Here is a 25726-nt window from a genome sequence, read left to right on the forward strand (position 1 = left end):
TCAGTCGGTGCCAATCAATGTGGGGAAATACGGAGTAAGGTATTTCTTTAGAAAATTCTGTCACAGGTGGTAAAACATTGTTTGACGGCATTGAATGAAAAAAATGAAAACTTTAAAAATCATAGCTTACGTTTAGTATCTTATGGGCACTGCAATAATCAATTTCTATCTATGTTTTGCTAACCAACCTATTATATTGTATTGTTCTTATGGGCCACTATAGCCACAGCTGTAAAGGCGTGGGTATTCAGCATGGGCAGCGGGTTCGATTCCCGGTCGGCCTAGGAACTTATCGTAATGTAAATTTTCTTGACTTCCGTAGGCATAGAGTATCTTCGTGCCTGCCACACGATACACATGCAGAATAGTTATTGTTGGGCCACTGTTGGACCAACATCGAACAACTGCTGGATCTATGTTGGGTTTGGTGTAGCGTTGGGCAATTTTGAATCGATGTTCGCAACATCAATCTTTATTTGTGAAAAAAATCGCGTTCTGATGGGATTCGAACCCACGACTCCGTATTCGCTAGACCGGCGACTACGTCACAGAACAAGTAATGATTCTGCGGAATAGAAAGCCAAACTGACTACGAAGCCGCACCGTGAACACTCCTATTTCACAAACTCATCTCTCTTTCGGCTTAGATGCCAATCCACAACGCACTCCTGTTTGTGCCTACTAACTACAAGTGAGAGCGAATTATTTTTATGAAGCCGAGACTTACTATCGCACTCCGCATACCTTATCATTACTTGTTCTGTGGCTTAGTTGGTTAAACCGCCGGTCTAGCGAAAGTCGTGAGTTCGATACCCACCAGAAAGCGATTTTTTTCACAAATTTCATTTCTCAACTTGTCAATTAGCCACATTTCGTGCCTTCTAATTACAAGTTTTTCCAGTATGTTTCAGACATACCAGCAAATCTGATAAAATGCCAGTAAAATGGGCAATATGGGCCATTGCAGTCTATTCTCTTACCCGAGTAACCACAGTGCTGAAGCCTTATTGCATGCAAATATACGGTGTATTTAGTACAATCATTACTTTACATGCAAACTTAAGGTTGATTTGAAGTGGAAGTTCGCAATTATAGAATCAAATTAATTAATTTTTATTTATTTTATTTGATCGACCGCCAGAGATATACAGGGGATGGCCAAAATGTTGAGGAAAATAAGTCGAATTTACAATACCACACAAAAAATACTAAATGTGTTCTTTCTTCAATCTAAATATGCTCTAATATATCTGATTAGAGATAACTTGAGAACAGAAGTGGAAAATCTTTGGATATCAACACTAAAATTTATTGACATTGATATAAAAAAGTTACATTTTTTTCAAAAAAAAAATCCTAAAAGCGTCAATCCATGATAATTTTTTTCGTTTAAAAAGTACCTATGTTTTAATAGTTTGTGAAGCATTTACATATCGTTAGTGTTCGTTCAAATTTTCATTCAATTCGGTTCACTGGTTTCCGAGATATGACACCTCAAAAATGAGTTGTCTGAAAAATAGTAGGGGTACTCACTAAACAGATTAAATTGCTGCGTAAGCCATGATTTTCTGCTTATTTGAAATGTTTCATGATTTTGCGAATAATATAATCTAAGGTTGCCTTGGTGATCGCGACGTTTAATCAGTTTAATCAGTTTACGCTGTTTAGTGAATCCCCCTAGTGTTTTACCTGAACGGTTCTAACTTTGCGAAATATTAATCAATCGAGCCCAAATTTGTACCAATGATGCACACATAATAGGTTGACAATCAGTCAAAATTTGAGATTTTTTGATGCGCTCTATGAAAAGTTATAGCTTGTTGAACTTTTTTGTGAGAGAAAAAAAAAGTTGATTATCCCAAACATTTTGGCCATCCCCTGTATGGGCCGTAGGAGAAACAAATTAAGATTATACTGTTTAAACTACTATGTACATGATACTTTACCGTTTTTCTAAAAAGCATGCTTCTGAACTGAGATAGTAGCATGTGCGTATAACATTTTGCAAGTGAGTATTCCTAACACTAGTTTCAGAAAAGTTCCAGGGGGTTCCAAGAGCCCTTAGAGGTGCTTTAAGGTGTTTCAGGAGGTTCCAGAGTAGTTCTAGAGGATGTACTCAGAGTGGCGTGTCAGGCCGTCTCCAGGAGCGTTTTAGGGGGTCGGACGGGGCTTCACGGTGGTACCAAGGGTTCTCTACGCACTTCAGGGGGCCACAGGGGCACTTCAGGGAGTCTCAGGAGGGTTCCGTACCAAATGATCTGCAAGAGGTCTCAGGGATGCTTCAAGGGTGTTTCAGGGGATCTCAGGGGGTTTCATGAGATATCAGGGGTGTTTTGGGGGTCTCAGAGGGGCTCCAGGTTCTCAAAGGTTCTTCAGTGAGGCTCAGATGTTTTCATGGGAGTTTCAGAGGGTCTCACGGGCGTTTTGGAGGGCCTCTGGGGTTTCAGAGGTGCTCCAGGGGGTCTCAGCGGTTTAGGGGCGTCTCGGCCTTAGAGGGTTAGAGAGAGGTTTCAGGAATTATCATATGCACTTTAGCGATTGAGGGGTTCTTTTTTCAGGACAATCTCAAATACGGCCTTGGAATTCCCCGAATCACTCTGAAACGCTACTTAACCCTTTGGAGACGGAATTTTCACATTTCTGGATGCAACCTCGCTGAACTAGAACACGTTTGGGATGGTCGATTTTCACGGCTGGTCACATATGATCCATCCGTCCTAAAAGGACCGACCTCCTGAAACGCCTGAAAGGGCTTTAATCTCTCTCAAATAAATCTCAAAGTCTCTCAAATGGGAGGACAAACTTCATGAAACCATAACTGCCCATATTCGCATAGTCGATGTAAGAGCCACTGTACTTTTCAACATGCTTTTGGAATTTTAACAATGAATAAATATAAATTTCAAGATTTTTACCACGTTGACATCTAACTGAGGGTTAGATGTTGTGATCTATTGAATAAAACTTTTCACAAATATGCACACGCAATAGATATTAGCTTTTGTACGATGGAATTGCCAGTGGTGGTTACATCGACTATGCGAATATGGGCAGATAAACCCTCTTAACCTTCCGTAACTCGCGCGGTTGACTACCTGCGTCAGCACCACGCTAATGCTGAGTACGAAAAGCGAGATTTTTTCAACGTGTTGTACAAAATACAACAGCGTGATCGTTCGAGGGTTAAATTCCCCTGGAGCCTACCTCCTCTCCTCTTCTTGGCGTAACGTCCTCACTGGGACAAAGCCTGCTTCTCAGCTTAGTGTTCTATGAGCACTTCCACAGTTATTAACTGAGAGCTTCCTCTGCCAATGACCATTTTGCATGTGTATATCGTGTGGCAGGCACGAAGATACTCTATGCCCAAGGAAGCCAAGGAAATTTCCTTTACGAAAAGATCCTGGACCGACCGGGAATCGAACCCGTCACCCTCAGCATGGTCATGCTGAATACCCGTGCGTTTACCGCCTCGGCTATATGGGCCCTACCAAAACACCTAAAAATCCCCTGGAACCTCCTCTTTTTAGGCTTTTTCTAGAATTTAGTTCGTTCATTTAAAGCGCTGACTTAATTTATACGCAAAACTCCTTCTTTTTATGTCCTGTTTTAATTAGGGGCCGTCCATATACCACGTGGACGACAAGGACGACAAGGTAATTTTACAGGAAATTGTACTCAAATCCTAGCATTATGAGTCGATTTCATGCACGATGCGTTTTTGAAACATTGCCTTTATTCTTGTGTTTACACAAATTAAAAAACATAATATTCGATCGTTTTTGGCAGTCCACCACATACAAGATATCTTAATAAAAATCAAGCAACAATGGATCGAATAAACATCCAGTGTAATCAAAACCTATGTCGATAACTTGTTTCTCAAAGCTATAGAACATTATTCTAGAATCACAGACAAACAGACGTAACACTGACGAAATTTCCATAGCCCACGGTTTTAACGATCATTTTAAATCTCCGCAGTTGAAACTTTCACAATCAGAGGTGCGCGCATCGTTTTCGTTCACGTTTGACGATTCACACTAGCGCCTGCTGTTGACGGTATTGCGAAGCTCAGTGTTTCAATGATGACGATCATATCAATGACACAAACTCTTCAACTTCCACAAAAAAAATGTAACATTGTCGTAAAAATAATGAATAAGTAGTGTAGAATTAAATTAGGTTAAAATACACAAAAATAAAAACATTTAAAAGGTGGGGTGGACCTGGTGTGATGGTTAGAACACTTGACTATCACGCCGAGGACCTGGGATCGAATCCCACTCCCGACAAACTCACAAAATGTGGGTTCTTCCTTCGGAAGGGAAGTAAAGCTAGGGACCCACGCTAAACTAACCCAAGGCTAAAAATCTCGTTAATACAAATAAAAAAAAATAAAAAAAATGATATTTTTTTTTATATTTCATTCTATAATAGCAAAGATATTTCCTCTAGAGAGAGTGCCCCACAACGTTGTGACGCCGGGAACTCACATTTGTAAATCCGGAACAGAGCTTTGCAAACTTGATCTTTTTTAATTGAGTTTTCAAATTAAAAAAATGTTTATTTTTTAAATTTTATACGAATGATCATCTTTTTCAGCCATGACAGATTATAACTTTATGGCGATCTAACTTAAGACCTAAATCGAATATCAATTTGAAATAGTTATTTATGCAACAAGTTGCAAAATGATGATTTTTTCAGCACGAGTCGTACATTTATCCAACGAGGCTTGCCGAGTTGGATAAATACGACGAGTGCTGAAAAAATCGAGTTTTGCAACGAGTTACATACAACATTTTTTGCAATTATGACAAAACACCCTTGAGTACGATCATTTCTGACTGTCACCACATGTCTCAAGAAAAACTACGTGTGAGCATCCGCACAAGCGTTATTTTTCCAATCAGGTAGGCTGTGTTTATAAGTGTCACAAGTACTCGGAGTCGCGTCGTCAACAAGCGTTGTTTGCTGCTACTGCTTCTCGCTCTACGGCTTTTTGGCTGACCGAATCAGAATGGAAATCGCTTCTATTTAGATTAGATCTGTCGAAAAGACATAGAAGCAGCCACCGCAACTACATAAGACCAAGGAAAAACATTAGTGTTTCGGAAAACTTGCGAAAAGTGAACCCCTGCAAAAGTGCCGAAAAGTACTACTTTTCGGCACTCTTAACAGTGCTGAAAAGTATTACTTTTCGGCACTCTTGAGCTAGTGAAGAAAAGTAGACCATTTCGGCACAGTTTTGGCGATAGAAAAATGCAATATTTTGCCACGTAATTGCAAAAAGAGATTTTTCGATATCAACTTTTTGACAACCCAGTACAAAATCCGACGAGGGGTGATTCAACAAATTGCCCTCATACAAACTTCAAATTGATTTTTGATTAGGTTCCCGAGCACCACAATTCATGAAAATTTGGATTTCGGTCCAGCTTGGCGTGCAGATTTAGAATATGGAACTATTTCAATGCCACTAAAGAAATTAATTAAACAGTGCTTACAAATTGTTATTTATATTTTTCAGTGCGCTGTGGGCTGGTTAAACAGGTTATGATGCACTATTCACACCTTCGAATCACATGATTAGTCCTTCCACCAAAGGTCGTTGAACTTTATTAGTATCTAAACGTGAACATGTGAATGATCATTATGCTATGCTTTCAAAGCATAACCTGCGTCCCCTCATAATTCCTAAAAACCTTGTAGGGAAGCAACAGTGAAACTGTTTTTTTTATCTGAATTGCTCTTCAGTCGGGTATCCTGAAGGTGTGTTAAACGTGTTAAAGCAATAGCCCTATGTATAGACGGTTTGAAAAGTGAGTCACTTGCTCCTGTTTTTCAGCGTGTGATTGTTTGTGCGTTTTTTTTTTAAGAATCGTATCTTGAAGGCAAGGGTGAAGCTTGATTTTTTTGTCTTAACTTTTTAAGATTTTCAGCCCTAGGCTGGTTCATCTAGTAAAAGTGAAGGTTAAAGATAATGATGATTTTGCCACAGAATTTATCCAATTTCTGCTGTATCCTCCAGAATCATATTTAAAGGGGGTGTGACTCCAAAGGGAAAGGAATATTATGAGTGTAAAAGAACGAACTGATGCATCGCCAGATGGTTGATTGGTCACCGACGCCACCAGCAACCCCAACCAGCAAGCATTTGAATGATAATAAACTGTCAGCTGCCGTCTTGTTGGTCTTCTACTCTATACGTTAGGTCAGGCACTTATGGTGTACGACCCAAGACACGCAATGCTTTTTGTCCACTCGTTGTATGGGTACATTACTTGTCATATTTATGAAGACTCGCAAAAAAGTTTTACTTCTACAATGGACTACCCGCTTTGCTCGCAGCCACAGTTGATCAGCAGGAGTAAATCAATTTAATTTTGTATGGCGAAATGCATCTAAACTTGAATTAGGCAGCATCCATTTATTACGTAACGCTAAAATCGACATTTTTTGACCCCTCCTCCCCCCTCCGTAACGCTTTTTTGTATGAAAATCCTAAAATTTTTGTATGGACCGTAACGCTCGGTCATACTCCCCCCCCCCTCCCCCTAGAGCGTTACGTAATTTGTGGACGGCGCCTTACTTGAAATACAAAGCTTTTCCCGAAAAAATATTTGGTAGACTTAATAGTGGTCACCATTGTGCACAACCACTACCAAATATTTTTTCGAATATGTGTTCCACTTTGAAGAATTTGCCTTTAGATGGTATTCGCCATACAATATTTTTGCGATTTACTTTTAGCGATTTTTCGCGCATAGAAGCTAGCGCCACATTGGTCGATGCGGAGAGTAGGAAAACAGCCAAAGCATTTAGTTAATTGAGCAGGTTTGCATCCCCCAACAAATAATCCTACAACAAAAAGGTTTTCATCCCCTGCCTTGATTACACTAGTTTACAAAATAACACGAAAGTCTTGAATTTATTACAATTCGATTTTAGCAGTCAAATTTCTGTTCAAATTAGAGCATTGGTTACGAAAAATGCATTGTACGGAGAAAGCTTCTTTCCGTAGAAATAGAACGAAACTTGTTTCCAAATCGGCAGTTTTCATACAAAAAATCTGATCCTCTTTAATGTTTTTCATCGCGTATTTAGAACAAGGCCGTTATTCTACACTAAAAATAATCATCAGTTTACTGAGTTCAAAAGTTCTCTAAACACGTGTTATTTATGAAAACCCGCTTTTAACTAATCTGACGTTCTAACTCTCAGGCCCGGATTAAGGATTGTGGGGGCCCGGGGCCCGAGCGGATACGGAGGCCCCTTGGCGATGGGCATAAACAAAATTTCTTCGTTTTCAAACAGCATTCGAGCAACATAAAACGAAAAGTTGGTTTGTAATAACCAAAAAAGGTCTTTGTGGGGGCCCCCGGCTGACACCCCCCCCCACACATCCGGCCCTGCTTGCTCTTCTGAAAAACTTTTCTGAAGACGGTTGATCATCCGAATTTCTTGGTAATCCTGGCGATGTTAATCTTTCAGCGTAATTTGATACTATTTGGCTACTTCAATCATTCAGTGTGACTTGATACCTATGACGAGTAGTGCACGTAGGAAAATGATTCACCCGCAATGATCTAGAAAAGGGATCCGACCGACGAGCTGAATGTGCGCACTCCGCTTTGGTCGTGTAGGTTATACCTATCTTATCTTTCGATAATTTGCATAACAATGTTTACTCTTCGGAGTGGGTAGACGGCTTAATAACGACAATATGTTTAGTGATTTCAAACGCGTGCACACGCGGTGGTTTGCTTTAATTCAGAGGTGTCAATGTTTCCGAATACTTACTACTGAGTAAGAGGAAATACATAGATACCTACCATGAAATTTTATCTGAGACACTGTTGAAGATAAAAGTCATACCACTGGCATATACGCGTAGAATAACTGCCATAATCGGGTAAAGATGGGGCAACTTGTATAGATACAAATGCTCTGATATAACCTAAATGCTATTGCCTTGTTCAAATTGTTTTGAAACTCAACGACTAGATAATTAGATGTAATCACAATAAACGGTGAACGCACGGTTATGCTGCAAGGTCATGTTGGGGGTGCCTGAGTATGAGTCAACAAAACGTTGAGAAATTATAATCCTGATCAAAAACATGGGGCAACCCTTTTGAAACATGGTGACCTGGCTGGGATCTTCATACTTACTTACTTACTTTCAGTCCTGGGCACCCACGGTGCTGCAGAGGGCCGAATTGAAAGATTTCCATCCAGGGCGATTGCCAGCGACCAGGTCAAATTTCTGTCGACGTGCTTGATTTTGTTGTTTAGGCTGCGCCGCCATGAGCCTCTGGGTCTGCCTCTGCTGCGATGTCCTGCTGGGTTCCATTCTAACGCTCGCTTGCAGATTTCGTTTCCGCCCCTGTGTAGAGTGTGTCCAACCCACCTCCACTTTCGCTCCCGAATTTCTGTCGCTATCGGCTTTTGATGACATCGACGATGGAGCTCCGCGTTGGAGATCCAACTGTGAGGCCACCATGCACGAATTATATACCGCAGGCATCTATTGATGAAGACCTGCAGCCGTTGCGTGTTCTCCACTGATACACACCAGGTTTCACTGGCCTATTGCAGCACAGGTTTCACGTTCGAGTTAAAAATTCGGATTTTGGTGCGTCGGCTGATCTGGTTCGTTTTCCATATATTTCTTAAACTCGCAAACGCAGCCCTCGCCTTCTTGATCCGTGCACCTATGTCGATCGTGGTGCCGCCATCGGCTGCCATTTGGCTTCCAAGATCTCCACTGACTGCCTAGCTACCGTAAAGCTGGAAGGGTTGACCGTGTTTACATCCAACGATTTGGTCTTGTTGATGTTGATGGTAAGACTTGCCGCTGAGGAGCGATTGACAAGATCATCGAGCTTGCTCTGCATATCAGAGCGCCGTTGAGCTATGAGAGCAACGTCATCAGCCAATTCGAAGTCATTTAGGTACTCGGAGAGTTGCGTCAATCTTCTCCTGTATCCGGTTAAGGATCACTTTGCAGAGGACTTTGAAAACGATACACAGTAACATGGTTCCTCGCCAATTATCGCATACAGTCGGGTCACCCTTTTTAGGTATCTTTAATAAGACACCTTGCATCCAGTCAGCCGGAAATGTCTCGGTTTCCTACACGCTCAGAAAACCGTTATGATAAACGTGAACAAACAAACGCAAATATGAGAACAAGCAAATATACACCGTGAACTGGAACTAGTTCCAGCTGTCAATATGGGCGTTCTAGAAAACGTGAAATCTAGTTCACGGTGTACATTTCTTATTGTTGTTATCGTTGCTATGCATAGTTCCCGTTCGTTCCCGTTGCCGTGATTGGGAGTTCACGTATATCGGAACAGTTTTTTTTGCGTGTATAAGTATGTTGCAAATAATTGATGCAGTAGTTGTGCGGATACTACGGGGCAGTGCTGAAAAATTCATTTCGTCATATCTGAATTCAATCACCTACAGCTCATTTTAGAAGCTGAACCTGAGAATATGGTATATGAAAAACTTGTGCGGCTAGACCAGTTCTGCAAGAAAGTCACGGAAAAAACACTACTTTTCCAATATTTAGGGTAAATGTCACGGACTACCTTCGAAAAATCCCAATGATATTCACGGTGAATATCATTTGGCATTTTTCAAAGGTAGTCCGTGACATTTACATCAAATATTCGAAAAATAGCGGTTTTTCCGTGACTTTCTTGCAGAACTGGTCTAGCCGCACAAGTTTTTCATATACCATATTCTCAGGTTCAGCTTCTAAAATGAGCTGTAGGTGATTGAATTTAGATATGACGAAATGAATTTTTCAACACTGCTACGGGGTCAGCTTTGAGCATCTCAGCTGATATACGGTCGACCCCTGGGGCTCTGTTCGATTTCATGCTACGGATGGCTGTTTCTATCTCCTGCACTGATGGAGCTTCGGTGTTGACACGGGTGATGCGTCAAACCCTTGGCGGATCATGCTGAGGTGTTGATGGCGGGGCCAACACTTGAAAAAGGTTTTCAAAGTGCTCGAACCAGCGTTTCAACTGGTCAGCCGGGTCGGTCAATAACTGTCCAAACGTGTCTTTCACAGGCACGTGTCTTTCACGGGAAACGGATGTCGCCGGAGCTTGCGGCTTTCTCGCCATCGTCGGCTAGGGAGTCCGCCCACGCTCCCGTCTACGTGAGCGTTTCACTTCCTTGTCGAGAGCCGAATAGCGCTGACGGGCTACAGCTTTGGCTCCTCGTGTTTTCGCTCGCTCTATCGCGGCTTTAGCGTTCCTTCGCTCCTCCATCTTCCTCCAGGTATCATTTGTGATCCACTGCTTTCTTCGGGTGCGTGCTCCTCCATCTTCCTCCAGGTATCATCTGTGATCCACTGCTTTCTTCGGGTGCGTAGCTCACCCAAATTATTCTCGCCGGTGGCGATGAAGGCGTTCTTAATGGCGCTCCATTTATGTTCTACTCTTCCACCTTCTTGAATATTCGCGGCACGGTTCTCTAGCTCCTCGACGAAGGACCTTTTCACCGCAGTGTCTTCCAGTCGGCGTGTGTTGAACCGGCGTCCGATTTTCTCCTCCTGTCGATGGATCCTAGCAATGCGCAGTCTGATCTCGCCGATTAGGACATGATGGTCGAACGTAATGTCGGCGCTACGTTTGTTCCGCACATCAAGACGGCTCCGTCTCCATTTTCGGCTGATGGAGATGTGGTCGATTCGATTTTCCATGACGCCATCACGGAAAACTCATGTCACTTTCTGCACTGGTCGATCCCCCAATCACCATGTCATTGTTGCCACAAAACTCTGCAAACAGCTCTCCGTTTTCGCTCATTTCTCCGAGACCATGGCATCCCATGACGTGCTCATAGTCCGAGTTGTTGGAACCAACCTCCGCGTTGAAGTCGCCCATGAGGATCTTGATATCATCTTTCGGAATCTTGTCCACGACAGCATTCAGTTGACTTTAACTTGCAATTCGGCAGCATCGGTTGGCGCGTAACATTGGATCATGGTAAGGTTTCGAACCCGTGTTCTGAATCTGGCTACAATAAGCGCTGAGCAGGAAACCAACTCCACGGTGGCGAGGAGTGTGTTCACCTGTGTGAAGAATTAGCCTAAGTTAAAATTCACGAATAAAAAGAAATTAGGATTTCAAGCTTCATACGGCGTGTCTCATTGGCTAGTTGTGTCAGTTTATCCTGCTGGGCTAGGGTTAATACATTCCAAGTTCCAATTCTTGTCTATTGTTTCGCGCTAGGAGTCGTTGCCGTTGACTCAGTTCGTAATCTTTCATTTTCGGTTTCTGTAACGGTTTTTCGGGTTTCGGAAACAGTGGGTTGTTAGCCTAAGGTCCCCTATCCACCGTGGTGGTGGGTCTGCTACCTTAGGTATAGCTTTCGATGGATGATCATTACATACTCAGCCGCTGGATGCCACAACAAACGCTACTTGAGCCGCACCTCGTTGGTAAACAAACGCTCGAGACGTACCTCCTCAATCTAGCTGAAGTCAGAAGGACAACAGTACTCAGGCTGCACTACCAGCTAAGCACACAACTCTTAGCTGACGGTCTTTGTCTTCGCTTGACCCGTGGAAGCATGAGGTAGGACCAGAGCTATGTTGGACGCTCTCCTTTTCGACTCACCGTTTTGCAGCAGGGATCTTCATGGTACAGGAAAAGACTACCAAGTTTTTAGGTTTAACATATAAAACCTAAGAGTGGGTGCATCAATTAATCAAATGTTGGTTCATTCTATTTCATTTATTAAGTTCAGCATCTTTGCAAAGATAAGACTGCGTTTGCAATACTACGCCACACGTTTCAGTTCGCTGCTGCGTTTTTCAAAGCACGGGAATGTCATACACTCGCCAAATCACTTTCGACCTGGTCAGCCCATCTTGTTCGCTGTGCTACATGTCACCTTGTTCTATCCAGATTTCTTAAAACAGTAAACGAGACTGTTGTATGCCACCTAATGAGTCATATTAAGATAAAAAATTAAGAATTCCTTCAAATCCGCGATGAATTATTGTTTTGTATTTTTCTCTCAAAATACAGGGTGTTAGGTTCCTGAGTGCAAACTTTTTAAAGGGTGTTGGAGGACCATAAATAGAGCAACAAATTGTTCTACGCATATGGTCAAATCTTAACCGTTACGTAGTTATTGAACTTCCCATGTTTTTGACTCTTATTGCCTTAACTGGCTATAACATGAAAATGGTTAAACTTATCGAAGTTTTCTGACCCATATTCGAAAGATTATTGAATTTTCTATCAAATGGCATTTTTGAATCGATTGGTTTAGTTAAATAACTAAGTTTTCTAAAGCAAATAGCTCAAAAGTAGTGTGTTTTAATTTATTTTTGTCAATTATCTTTGAAAAATGCGTAGTAAATCAAAATTCTTTCTTCGGCAAAGTTGTGGCCCCTGCTCCACTCTACAATTCGTTCTTTGACATCAAACTTTTATCTCTTATCGTTTTGTTGCAACATAATCAGCAAAAAGTTCGACGCATTACCCCTGTCAATACCGATGCTCCACCACTGTAGGAGATAGAAACAGCCATCCGGAGCATGAAATCGAACAGTGCCCCGGAGGTTTATCGCATATCTGCCGAGATGCTCAAAGCTGACCCCGTAGTATCTGCACAACTGCTGCATCAATTATTCTGCAACATATGGATAACCGCCACATTTCTGGACGACTGGATGCAAAGCGTCTTAGTAAAGGTGCCCAAATAGGGTGACCTGGCTGCCCAGTCAACCAGTGATCGTATAAAATGTTGCATAAGATGTTAAAGTGGAGGCTATATGTGTACATTTTACATGCGCCTAAATGGAGACATGCATGCATATGACCTCCACTTTATCATCTTATGCAACATCTTATACGATCACTGGTTGTCTGGGTGTAGCTGATAATTGACGGGGTATCATGTTACCGTGCATCGTTCGCAAAGTGATCCTTAACCGGATACAGGAGAAGAATGACGTAACTCTCCAAAGGCAGGCATCCGGATGATCTTGTGTGCCGTATCATCCTGGAGCAAATCAATGAATTCCAAGAATCTCTCTACCTGGTGTTCATTGATTACGAAAAAGCTTTCAATCTTCTCAAGCACGAAAACATGTGGGAAGCCCTCAAGCGCAAGGGTCTCCCAGGGAAAATCGTCGGCCTCATTGAAGCACAGTACAGGGCATTTTCGGGCAGAGTACTGCACAACGCTGTCCTGCCTGATCCCATATTCGAGTCGTTGCTGGAGTGAAACAAGGATGTATGCTAGACCTGTTCACTTTGAAACTTGTTTTCTCCGATTCTCCGCAACACATCAAGTTATTGCTGTATACATTCAAGATGCAAATATCAAATGCGGGAGGACCAAAATGCGGTAAGATTCTCTAACAAGTAAACAACCCGATGTCATCTGGAGCGTTTGGATCCTAGGTTGGCGGTGGTTTTGACTATGGTTGCTTAGTTGCCTTTGGTGACACTGTGTTAACGCGTTTGAAGCGCATTTGGGCACCGATTGCATCATGAACGCACACAGCAGTATCAATCCCCATGCAAAAACAAGTCTTCAGTCCAAAAATGAGCCAATTCGATGAATGTTTATAGATTATCTGCACCAATTTGACACTGATGCAAATGAGACAAAGAAATGTAATGGCGTCTTAATCATGGGTATAACTTTGTTTTATTTCGTGCTGGCAACTCTGTGCGATTCTTAGTATCAACGTGGCATACTTTTGATAATTAGTCAATGAAAACGAATTCCTACACAAAAACGATGTATGAACAAAATGTTCGTACAACATAGCAGTAAAAGCTAATTAAATTAGTCACGTGAAATAATGTAAAATTACATTATATGTGAACTCATATATCTAGCATAACATGTGAAAAGGGCCTAAAGAATTTTTGCAAACAGACATGTTTCGGTCGCTGTAGGGCACATTTTGATCCACCCACGCACATCAACACGCTTATCATAAAGAGTAATCTTCGGGCTATCTGTTAAGTGTCCGAAACATGTTTGTTTACAAAAAGCCTTTAGGCCCTTTTCACATGTTACGCTAGATATGTGAAATCGTAAAAATGTTGTGTTTTTTTCGTGATTTGTGAACGAAACTTGTTGAACAACTTTGAAATACGCGATTTACAAACCGTAGTGCCTTCGGCATAGTTGTAGAGTATAGTTCTAACTATATTTTAACGATATTTTTGGTACTTTTCAATTTCATAGATATCGGAGTAAATTTCTGTGAAAATGCTTAAAATAAACCTTTATCAATTTGGCTCATTTTTGGACTGAAGACTTGTTTTCGCATGTAGATTCAGAATTTGATGTGACACGGATAGGTAAAAAAAAGTGAACAGGTCTAATGTATACATTCGAACCCCAAATTAGACTGCCGACGCCGAACTTCGCCGAAGTTTTGACTTCCGAAGTTCCAACTTTGTCTCGTATGATCAATATTGCCGATCTCTCCTCGGCGGCAGGTCTTATCATCAACGTCAACAAGACGTTATAGAAGTAAAAAAGGTTAACCCTTCCAGCTTCACGGTAGCTGGGCAAGCAGTAGAGAATGTGGAAAGCCTCCAATATCTTGGTAGCCAAATGTCGGCCGATGGTGGCACCAAGATCGATATAGGTGCACGGATCAAGAAGGCGAGGGCTGCCTTTGCGAGTTTAATAAATGTATGGAACAGGAAATCTGCAAGCAAGCGTTAGATTGGAACCCAGCAGGACACACAGAGGTCCAATTTTGAGAAAAGCTGGCAGAAACTTAATTTTTGAACATGTCTTATATGGGATTCAATATTCTGAACATTCATCCATAATACCAGGAGCACTAACTGGCATTAAAAAAAATTGGAAATATTGATTTTGTAAATTGTTACAGAACTGAATAGCTGCTGATGGGAAAAGTGCTGAATTTGTGATAAAGAGCACAAACAAGTTCAACCACTACAAAAGTCTATTGATATAAGTAATACAATGGCTTTCAAAAGTTTATTTGTAAGTTTTTGTATATATCAGACAACTGCAATTGAGCAAGATATCAAAATAACACTTTTGGCTTCAAAACTGACATTACATGTTATTAGTACGAGAAATTCTTACAGTTCGACTTCAAAGTGTCTAAGAAATCGCTCCCCGCTACTCCCCGCGAAGATTCCGTTCAAATGCTCGTTTATGTATGCAGAATCGGTTAATGAAAAATGCAAGAGCTGCCAAAACAATAGCGCCATGATGATATGTGTATAGTAAAATTGTATGAAAAACATCAATTTTGTTCGGATTTTGTTCGAAGAAGTCGACAAAAAATGAAAATGCTTTTAAAATGGAATTAAGCGCTAAACCATGTTCCAATACATTCATATAGGCTAAAACTAGCAGACTACTATGATTCGGCAATTTTTGCCAGGTATTTTCAAATCTGGACCACTGTGGGACACCGCAATAGAGGTAGACCCGGTGATGACGGGCAATCGCCCAAGATGAAGATCTTTCAGTTCAGCGTGGGTGCTCAGGACTGAAAGTAAGTAAGTGAGTATCATCTTTTTCAGTCGTTGTGCGGCAATACCAGTTCTACAAGAAACTAACGGAAAACCCGTTCTTTTTCGAATATTTATGGTAAATGTCACGGACTACCTTGGAAAAATGCAAATGATATTCATGGTGAATATCAATTGGCATTTTTCGTAACTAGTCCGGTGACATTTACCTTAACCCTTCAGCACGCGCGCTGTTGTAAAAAGTACAACACTACCAAAAAACCTCGCTCGTCGTATACAGCGCGAGCGCGGTGCAGTTTCGGTTGCTTGATGGCGCGCGTCCTGAACGGTTAAATATTCGAAAAAGAGCTGGTTTTCTGTGACTTTCTTGTAGAACTGGTCTTGCCGCACAAGTTTATCATATACCATATTCTCAAGATCTGCTTCTAAAATGAGCTGTACGTGGATGAATTTAGATATGCCGAAATGACATTTTCAGGACTGGTTAATACTGTTATGCCACAAAAGTTCAGCCTATTGGACGCAGTGGCTTAATTTCCCCAACAGGGGAGGAAAAAAAATACTGTCATGCTAAGTTTATGGATATTATTAGTAGTATTAAGATATTCAGACGGGCTTGGTGGTCTAGTGGCTACCGCTTCTGATTCATATGCAGAAGGTCATGGGTTCAATCCCTGGCCCGTCCCTTTCATCCTACTTTGTATCTTTCTATCCACTTCCTCTCTCTCTCTCTCTCTCTCTCTTTCTCTTCTCTATATATACAACTCATATATATTCATATGTTCATAGCCATCGCTAGAACCAGAAACGAATTGGAAAAAAGTCGTTTCCCTCCCTTCCAATTTCCACTCACAGCACAGTGTATATATAACGCCTACAAGTTATGCAACCAAAGCGTGCTGTGCCGCCTTAACCTTATTCACCTCATTCACCACACAATCTTTACGAACACTATAAATAACCCCTTATCCATGGATCGCATCACCGACCCAACGGTGACTCCCAGATCTCCCATCCTTTCCGTCTAACAAATACCCCCAGTCCGTGCTGCGTTGTGGGGATGCAGAGGTGATCTCGGTCTTTAGTAGCAACAACCAGCACACTCTAACATTCCTTTCCCTTCCCAACTGACTATAAGGACGTGGCCGGCGCCGTTATTGATCCAAAATGTATGAGCTGCTAGAATTGCACTTTGAGAATAAGTGGAGTGTCCCAACCCTTATTCATTTGGATCTCAGTGCAATTGGTACCAGCTCAGATCAATCACGGAGTAGCAACCATTGACATGTATAGTCAGAATTGATCGTTTTGATCGTGATTATTAGTAGTATTAAGATATTCAATAAGACAAGAATAGTCCGTTGAATTACAAACAAAGAAACAAACAAAAATACGATAAAAGTTGTGTTGAAATAGAACTTGAGAAAATTATCAGATGTTGAGGACCTGTTTTGATGATTTTTTTTTTTAAATTACACCCCAGACTTCTATTTTTCGGTAAAATTATGCTTATTTTAACTTGAATTGTTGATAACAAACTTTTGCAAAGATACAAATTGTGAGTCACATTGGGCGATAACGGGTTAAGGCAGTCAGTTTTGAGCCGATTGACATGATAATTTGTACACGTTGTGATAAGTACAGTATCTAATCAATTGGTTAAAATTGACTGAGAATAGAGTGTATATAGTTTATAAACGACCCATCGCTCAGAATCGACTACGCTCAGTTAAGTACATTATCTCGTAAGTGCCTGCCTATCCCAACTACAACCAACTTGCGTTGTTTTGTGCTGCATATCCAACCATGCATAACTGCTGGAATAGAAGAAGGAACGCAATGAATGGCATGAGATTTTTGCTTCGGTTAACTAAGAACAGAGCAAACGTTCGATTCTTTATTTTTTGATAAGTTCGATGACGTGATCAATTGATCGTGAAAATAGCGATTCAACGTAAACTCGATCAAACTCATGCCCTCTCTAAGGCTAAACTGTCGAGACAATTATTCATGTTTGAGTTCATCGAATAATTGAGTTAAATGGAAAGCAGATCGCCTAGAATGTGCATTGTTTAATGTTCACTAGTTTAATTTAACTGGCGGGTAATTGCTGTGAGTTGTATTATTTATTTATTTCTTCTTTTCTGTTTACAGAGAAACTGCCATGGATACCTCATACCTGCTATCTGGGCAACGAACGATGTCAACCTAACACCAGTTCCTGCAGTAAATACCGGGAGATACGGGAGTGCTGCTGTGATCGTATACTCATCGCAGAATGTAAGTATGCAGTGCAGTGAGCTAGAACAAACTTAACCTAGTTATGGGAAACCATCAAAATCCAAAACCTAGTCTAACATAAACCAGAGCTGAAACTACGACCGTTGCATTGTGGTGGTATAGGCCCCAGAAAGCGAGAGATTCCCTGTTGTGAGCGACGGCTACTGACGCAATAATCTTCATAATCGTTCCCTATGCGTTTACCTTTGATTCCTGCATGTGCGCATTCGGAACATATAACCCATAAATAATGTTACCCAAACTACAGGCGATCTCTACTCGATCGCGCAAGGGATTGCTAATACCTCTTTACGTGTGTTTGTTGCTCTAGGGGTGGTTGTTGTTCGCCGAAACTGACACTATGGGGAAGTTTCGATTCGCCGCAAATACACAACCCGGTCCAAACCTAGAATAAACACACAAACTGCAGCGTGATTATGGTAATAAAACTGCCAATAAAATCTATCGATTCTAATGGTACGTAAATATTTGGATTTTTTTCTCTCGGTATGTTCGGCTGCCTAGTGTGACTTTCATGTAAGCGCCAGTTTTCACAAAATTTTCCAAACGATCAAAGGATGGTTGACATGGTTATTGGGTGATATTGCGAAATAATTGGAAACAAAACCCTGTGGGTGATGTTAAAACCGACAGTGTTGTTTACGTTATCGTTTTGTTTAGAGGTCGTTTCATTAGGTCATCAGTAAAATTTGTGATTCGTTAGTAGCCTTTATACCTAATTAAAAAATCATGTGATGTGGCTGCCATATTCTTCTCTTCCTTTTTCTTCTTCTACTTATAATTCTTCTTTTTTTCTTCTTCTCCCTCAAAACGTATGTTTTCAACTAAGACAGGTTTTGCTTATCAGTTAATCGTACTATATGAGCAAATTTTATCAGTTATTATATACCTGACTGCTTTCTTTACTCTCTCTTTATTTACTTACTCTTTACTCGACTCCCGAACGGCTGTTCGGGTCCGCATGAAGTTGATCATCAATATTAACTTCTTTTCTCGATCAGCCTAGATCCTAGATAGCTGTGTAGTGTCGGTAGCGATTGTCTCAATTGGCTAAGAATAACACTACGGACCGCCTGTTCCGGTGGTAAGAATCCACCAACAGGTGACCCCTAATTCATGGTGTGATGCGGCTTCATGCTTACCGTGCCTAGGAATGAATGGCTAGGGGGGGTCTAATAAAAACCTAACCGCAAACGGAGCCTGTGGAGTACCAGGGCGCCCTCCACAGTATGTTGCCCTTACTGCGCTAACCGGAGCAATGATGCAGTGGACCTTGTGTATCTCCGAGACAATCGGCTGCCCTTCTTTAGTCTCACTTGAGGCTAAATAAGGGCGGGATTATGAAGATGTTGTTAATTAGTTTAAATTTTCACCTATATGGTTTCGCATTATGCGATTTACACAGTGTATTCTGTGTATCCTCGCCTTTGGCGTTTTCCAATCGATACCGATCTGGTTTTGTTGCTGCTGTTCTTTGTTGTGCTGTTGTTGCGAAGAGTTTAATCTTGCCTAGTTTGGGTAGTGGCTACGGTTAGAATAGCTCAGATCAATCTTCAGCATAAACGAACAGCAACAATCAATCTTTGCAGACTTATGCAAAATGGTTCAGCCCAAGTGGCCTTGGTCCAAGAACCTTACTTCCGTAAGGGGAATTTCTATCTAGGAAACCTTGTGAATCCGGTGTTTGTTATTTTCAGTAAACATGAAATGGCAAACTCGCGTGTCATGCCTCGAGCCTGTGTGCTTGTCAACAACGCAATAGTTGCTACACTCATCTCTGAACTAACGATGTATGTGCTATCACAATTAGGTTGTTTAACGAATTAAATATTGCCATTTTCTTTGGCCTAATAGAAAGAGCTCATTTTTTCTAAGTATAATGTGATTTTATTGCATTCCAATTCCTTTGTTTTGATGGTTAAAAAAACAAAACAGTTTCAATTTCCGTGGATAGAATGACAGTTCAATCGATAAAGTGACAGTTCGCCCCGAACAAAAAATTTTCCGCATACAAACTTTAAATGCATTTTAAAATATTTCCCGGACACCAACAATGATGAAATTTTGGATTTCGACTAATTTTTGAACGGAGATTCTGATTATGCAATAATCTGGATACCCCTAAAGAACCCAATTGATGTATCTGTTGGAAACCTCAGCAGGAAATACGTCTATTGTTCGGTGTATTTACCGCATGATGAACCATCCCCTGCGGATGCTTTCAAACAAGTCATCGCAAACTGTACTTCAAAAGGCCTTCCGCTAATTGTTGGCAGTGATGCTAATGCTCACCATTTCATCTGGGGCAGCTCAGACATTAACTCCTAAACTACCAAGGGTCCAAAAAAAGTCGGAAGTCCAACTTTGATAAGGCATTTCTCGGCCGTTTTACAACCGATTTAAAAACTTTTTTTTTGCGATGGAACCGGACAGGTTTCAAGATCATTGTCCATTTAAAAAAACATAAAATAGATGCGTCTACCCAAAGTTATTAAGCAAAAGGCACTTCCTAGTTTTTTTTGAGAGCGCATTTTTTGCGCACATTGATCAATAAAACAAAATTTAAAGCGATGACATATGGTTTTTTTTACTCTTAATCATGCGTACAGCTGGAGTGAACATGTTTATGTAAAATTAGTGATTTTTCAGTACACTGATATTTTATCTTACTAAAAAAACTGCTAAAATACCCTATTTTTCACATAAAATAAGCAATTAATCAAAATTTGAAGCGATGACATATTGTTTTTTTGGTCTTAAAATGTTCGTAGGATTGTACTCGACATTTTTGATGAACAATGAAAATGTTCTAATTACACTCTTATTTTGTTTTACCCGGAAAACTACGAAAATTCCATACTTTTTACACAAAGTAGTCAACAAAACTAAATTTCAAACGATAACATCTAGTTTTTTAGCCTTGAAATGTTCGTAGCAGTTTGGGGGACATACTTGAAGAATAATAGTGATGTTTTCATTACACTCAAATTTTGATTCACTCAAAAATCAACGAAAGTACCAAATTTTTCACGCAAAGTGGTTAACAAAAATAATGGCTTACAATGCAAAGTAGTTTTTTACCTTTAAATTTTTCGTGAAAGCGTACTGGACGTTATTGATGAGTAATAGTGATGTTTTCATGACACACTTAATTTATTTTACTCGAAAAGCTGGGGTCGAAGCTCAGGTAAAATATTATCTCCTGTTCGCCCATTAAAAACACCACCCCGGCGAAGACTGGCGCTCGAGCCTAGCTATTTAGCACTGTAGTTGGAGGAAATGCCAATGCAGAACCCGTAGCTTCCGGGAAGGTAAGCCCAGCTCCCTGGGTTAGTGGGTTGGTGTCAGGTTTTGCGAGCCAGCCGTAAAAAAGACAAGCACCGGAAAATCAACAAGAGAAGAATGCGAACCGATACCAATGGCGACGACCACAGCAACGAAAACGGACTTGCGATTGGAAGCTCGGTACGTGGAACTGCAGATCTCTCAACTTCATCGGGAGCACCCGCATACTCGCCGATCTGCTGAAGGACCGCGGGTTCGGAATCGTAGCGCTGCAGGAGGTGTGTTGGACAGGATCTATGGTGCGAACGTTTAGAGGTAATCATACCATCTACCAGAGTTGCGGCAACCTTCGTGAGCTGGGAACAGCTTTTATAGTGATGGGCGACATGCAGAGGCGCGTGATCGGTTGGTGGCCGATAGACGAAAGAATGTGCAGGTTGAGGATCAAGGGCCGATTCTTCAGCATTAGCATAATAAACGTGCACAGCCCTCACTCCGGAAGCACTGATGATGACAAAGACGCATTTTACGCGCAGCTCGAACGCGAGTACGACCGCTGCCAAAACCACGACGTCAAGATCATCATAGGGGATCTAAACGCTCAGGTAGGCCAGGAGGAGGAATTCAGACCGACGATTGGAAAGTTCAGCGCCCACCAGCTGACGAACGAAAATGGCCTACGCCTCATCGATTTCGCCGCCTCCAAGAACATGGCCATTCGTAGCACCTTCTTCCAGCACAACCTCCCATATCGTTACACCTGGAGATCACCACAACAAACGGAATCGCAAATCGACCACGTTCTGATTGATGGACGGCACTTCTCCGACATTATCGACGTCAGGACCTATCGTGGCGCTAATATCGACTCTGATCACTATCTGGTGATGGTTAAACTGCGCCCAAAACTCTCCGTTATTAACAACGTACATTACCGGCGGCCGCCCCGGTACGATCTAGAGCGACTGAAGCAACCTCGATGTGGCCCCTCTAGAGGACTGATGGAGTACAGTCAAAGCAGCCATCAACAACGCAGCCGAGAGCACTATCGGGTACGTAGAACGGAGTCGACGAAACGATTGGTTCGACGAGGAGTGTAGAGCGGTTCTGGAGGAGAAGGATGCAGCGCGGGCGGTAATGCTGCAGCATGGAGCGATACAGACAGAAGCGGAAGCAGCAGACCCGTCTCTTCCGGGAGAAAAAGCGCCGCCTGGAAGAAGCGGAGTGCGAGGAAATGGAACTGCTGTGCCGTTCACAGGAAACACGTAAGTTCTATCAGAAGCTCGACGCATCCCGCAAAGGCTACGTGCCGCAAGCCGAAATCTGCTGGGATAAGGACGGGAGCCTCCTGACGGACAAACGTGAGGTGATCGAAAGGTGGAAGCAGCACTTCGACGAGCACCTGAATGGCGAAGAGAATGTAGGCACGGAGGACCAAGGCAGCGGAGGAAATGACTATGTTGGTGCAGCAGAGGACGGGAACGAACCAACTCCCACGCTGAGGGAAGTTAAGGATGCCATCCACCAGCTAAAAAACAACAAAGCGGCTGGTAAGGACGGTATCGCAGCGGAACTCATCAAGATGGGCTCGGAAAAGTTGGCCACCTGTCTGCACCAGTTAGTAGTCAAGATCTGGGAAACCGAACAGCTACCGGAGGAGTGGAAGGAAGGGATAATCTGTCCCATCCACAAGAAAGGCGACAAGTTAATGTGTGAGAACTTTCGAGCGATCACCATTTTGAATGCCGCCTACAAAGTGCTATCCCAGATCATCTTCCGTCGTCTTTCACCTAAAGTAAATGAGTTCGTGGGAAGTTACCAAGCCGGTTTCATCGACGGCCGGTCGACAACGGACCAGATCTTCACCGTACGGCAAATCCTCCAGAAATGCCGTGAATACCAGGTCCCAACGCATCACCTGTTCATCGACTTCAAAGCAGCATACGACAGTATCGACCGCACAGAGCTATGGAAAATTATGGACGAGAACAGCTTTCCCGGGAAGCTGACTAGACTGATAAGAGCAACGATGGACGGTGTGCAGAACAGCGAAAGGATTTCGAGTGAACTATCCAGTTCATTTGAATCTCGACGGGGACTACGACAAGGTGATGGACTTTCCTGCCTACTATTCAACATCGCCCTGGAAGGTGTTATGCGACGAGCCGGGCTCAACAGCCGGGGTACGATCTTCACGAAATCCAGCCAATTTGTATGTTTTGCGGATGACATGGATATTATTGCTAGGACATTTGGAACGGTGGCAGAACAGTACACCCGCCTGAAACGTGAAGCAGCAAAGGTCGGACTGGTGGTGAATGCGGCTAAGACAAAGTACATGCTGGTAGGTGGGACTGAGCGAGACAGGACAAGCCTTGGCAGCAATGTTACGATAGACGGAGATACTTTCGAGGTGGTAGAAGAATTCGTCTACCTCGGTTCCTTGCTAACGGCTGACAATAACGTGAGCCGTGAAATACGAAGGCGCATCATCAGTGGAAGTCGTGCCTATTATGGGCTCCAGAAGAAACTGCGGTCAAAAAAGATTCACCCCCGCACCAAATGTACCATGTACAAGACGTTAATAAGACCGGTGGTTCTCTACGGGCACGAGACGTGGACGATGCTCGAGGAGGACATGCAAGCACTCGGAGTTTTCGAGCGACGGGTGCTAAGGACGATCTTCGGCGGCGTGCAGGAGAACGGTGTGTGGCGGAAAAGGATGAACCACGAGCTCGCTGCACTTTATGGCGAACCCAGCATCCAGAAGGTAGCCAAAGCCGGAAGGATACGGTGGGCAGGGCATGTTGCAAGAATGCCGGACAACAACCCTGCAAAGTTGGTGTTTGCTAACCATCCGGTTGGTACAAGAAGGCGTGGAGCGCAAAGAGCACGATGGGCGGACCAGGTGGAGCGTGATCTGGCGAGTGTTGGGCGTGACCGACGTTGGAGAGCTGCAGCTGCAAATCGAGTATTATGGCGGCAAATTGTTGATTCAGTATTATCATGAATTTGATGTTAACTAAATAAATGAAATGTTGTGCCGTCTGGCATCCATGTGAACAATCAGTTTAAGTTGGTCAAGGTGTGCCGTGAACCGAAAACTGCATTGACCTGTACTGCCCCTCTTCGCATATCAGTCCCATGTTGTTTTTCAAACTGCTTACGTTTTGCACTATAACTTCGTCGATACTATAACTCCAATTGTTTTCAAAAAACATGTATTCATGTGATGCATAAGCTTTTCATGGCACATTGAGCTGTGAAATTAGGAGAGAAAAATATCAAATTTATTTTAATTGGGCTCCTGAGAGACAAAATATGATTCGTATTAGAAACAACGTGGGACTGGCATGCCAAGAGGGGAAGTGTACATCCATTGGAAGCATGGAGCTGTGGCACAAACGAACGGATCAACAATAAGACTACCAAGGATTGTAGGATTGACGAAGCATGCTAGGCTACTATTCGGACCTCGAGCTTCGGAAGTGCTGCAGTTGGTTCATTCCGATATCAATGGACCGATGGAGGAGACCTCTCTAGGGAATAATCGTTACTACATCAGCGAAAAAACTCGACGCATGTTCGTATATTTCCTAATTAAAAATCAGAGGATGAAGTCATGAACATTTTCCGAAACTCCTATGGCGAAGCGCCAGTTTCTAGTCTGTTCAAAAACTTGCATTGCTCCATCCTCCGATTTTTTTTTTAAGGTCAAGTCATCCGGACCGGTAATGGTAAAGAACTTACTAACAAAGGCTTTCAACCTTACCTCAGTGCAAAAGAAATCCGTCCCGAGACCACGAACGACTACACCCCGGAACAAAATGGTATGGCGGAACGACGTGCAAATCGGACGATTGTGGAGAAGGCACGGTGATTGTTGTTCGAGTCCAAGCTCTCGAAACGTTTTTGAGCTGAAGCCGTGTCTACATGCCCAACCGATCGCCAATCCGTAGCCATGACGCCCGAGGAAGCTCCTCTCCTCTTCTTGGCGTAACGTCCTCACTGGGACAAAGCCTGCTTCTCAGCTTAGTGTTCTATGAGCACTTCCACAGTTATTAACTGAGAGCTTCCTCTGCCAATGACCATTTTGCATGTGTATATCGTGTGGCAGGCACGAAGATACTCTATGCCCAAGAAAGTCAAGGAAATTTCCTTTACGAAAAGATCCTGGACCGACCGGGAATCGAACCCGTCACCCTCAGCATGGTCATGCTGAATACCCGTGCGTTTACCGCCTCGGCTATATGGGCCCTAAGCCCGAGGTAGCCTGGAGTGTAAATAAGTCAACTGTCGCATAACGCACGGTGCTCCATTTACCGTTATTATCAAATAAAATGACGAAGACGAAGATATCACCAAATCACTTTTCCATGTTTTACGAAAGTGACCCCAAACTTTTGGCCGATACATCATATTGAGGGGTGACCCCAAACTTTTGGTCGATGACATCAAGGATTAGTTTACTTAATAACTTTTTTTCTAGATTTTTTAGCTAAGCTCTGTTAAAAGCGGTTGAAAGCTAATAGAAAATGGGTCATATTACCGCTCTCATCTTAAAATTTGGTCGACCCAACTTCCAGCGACACTGCCGTTAGTTTATATTCATTTTT

At 42.4% G+C, this 25726-nt stretch overlaps 1 protein-coding gene across 5 annotated transcripts in view; it reads left to right on the plus strand.

The window, feature by feature from the left end:
- Nucleotides 1-25726, plus strand: part of LOC115253685 (uncharacterized) — a 94275-nt gene that overhangs the window by 28469 nt on the left and 40080 nt on the right. For all 5 annotated transcript variants that reach the window (XM_062846371.1, XM_062846372.1, XM_062846370.1 and 2 more), the window contains exon 3: nt 17679-17804. In XM_062846371.1, the coding sequence (XP_062702355.1) occupies nt 17679-17804 (126 nt within the window). The remainder of the gene's footprint in view (nt 1-17678; nt 17805-25726) is intronic.

The sequence above is a fragment of the Aedes albopictus genome, chromosome 1, assembly GCF_035046485.1.
Source record: "Aedes albopictus strain Foshan chromosome 1, AalbF5, whole genome shotgun sequence".
NCBI lineage: Eukaryota > Metazoa > Arthropoda > Insecta > Diptera > Culicidae > Aedes > Aedes albopictus.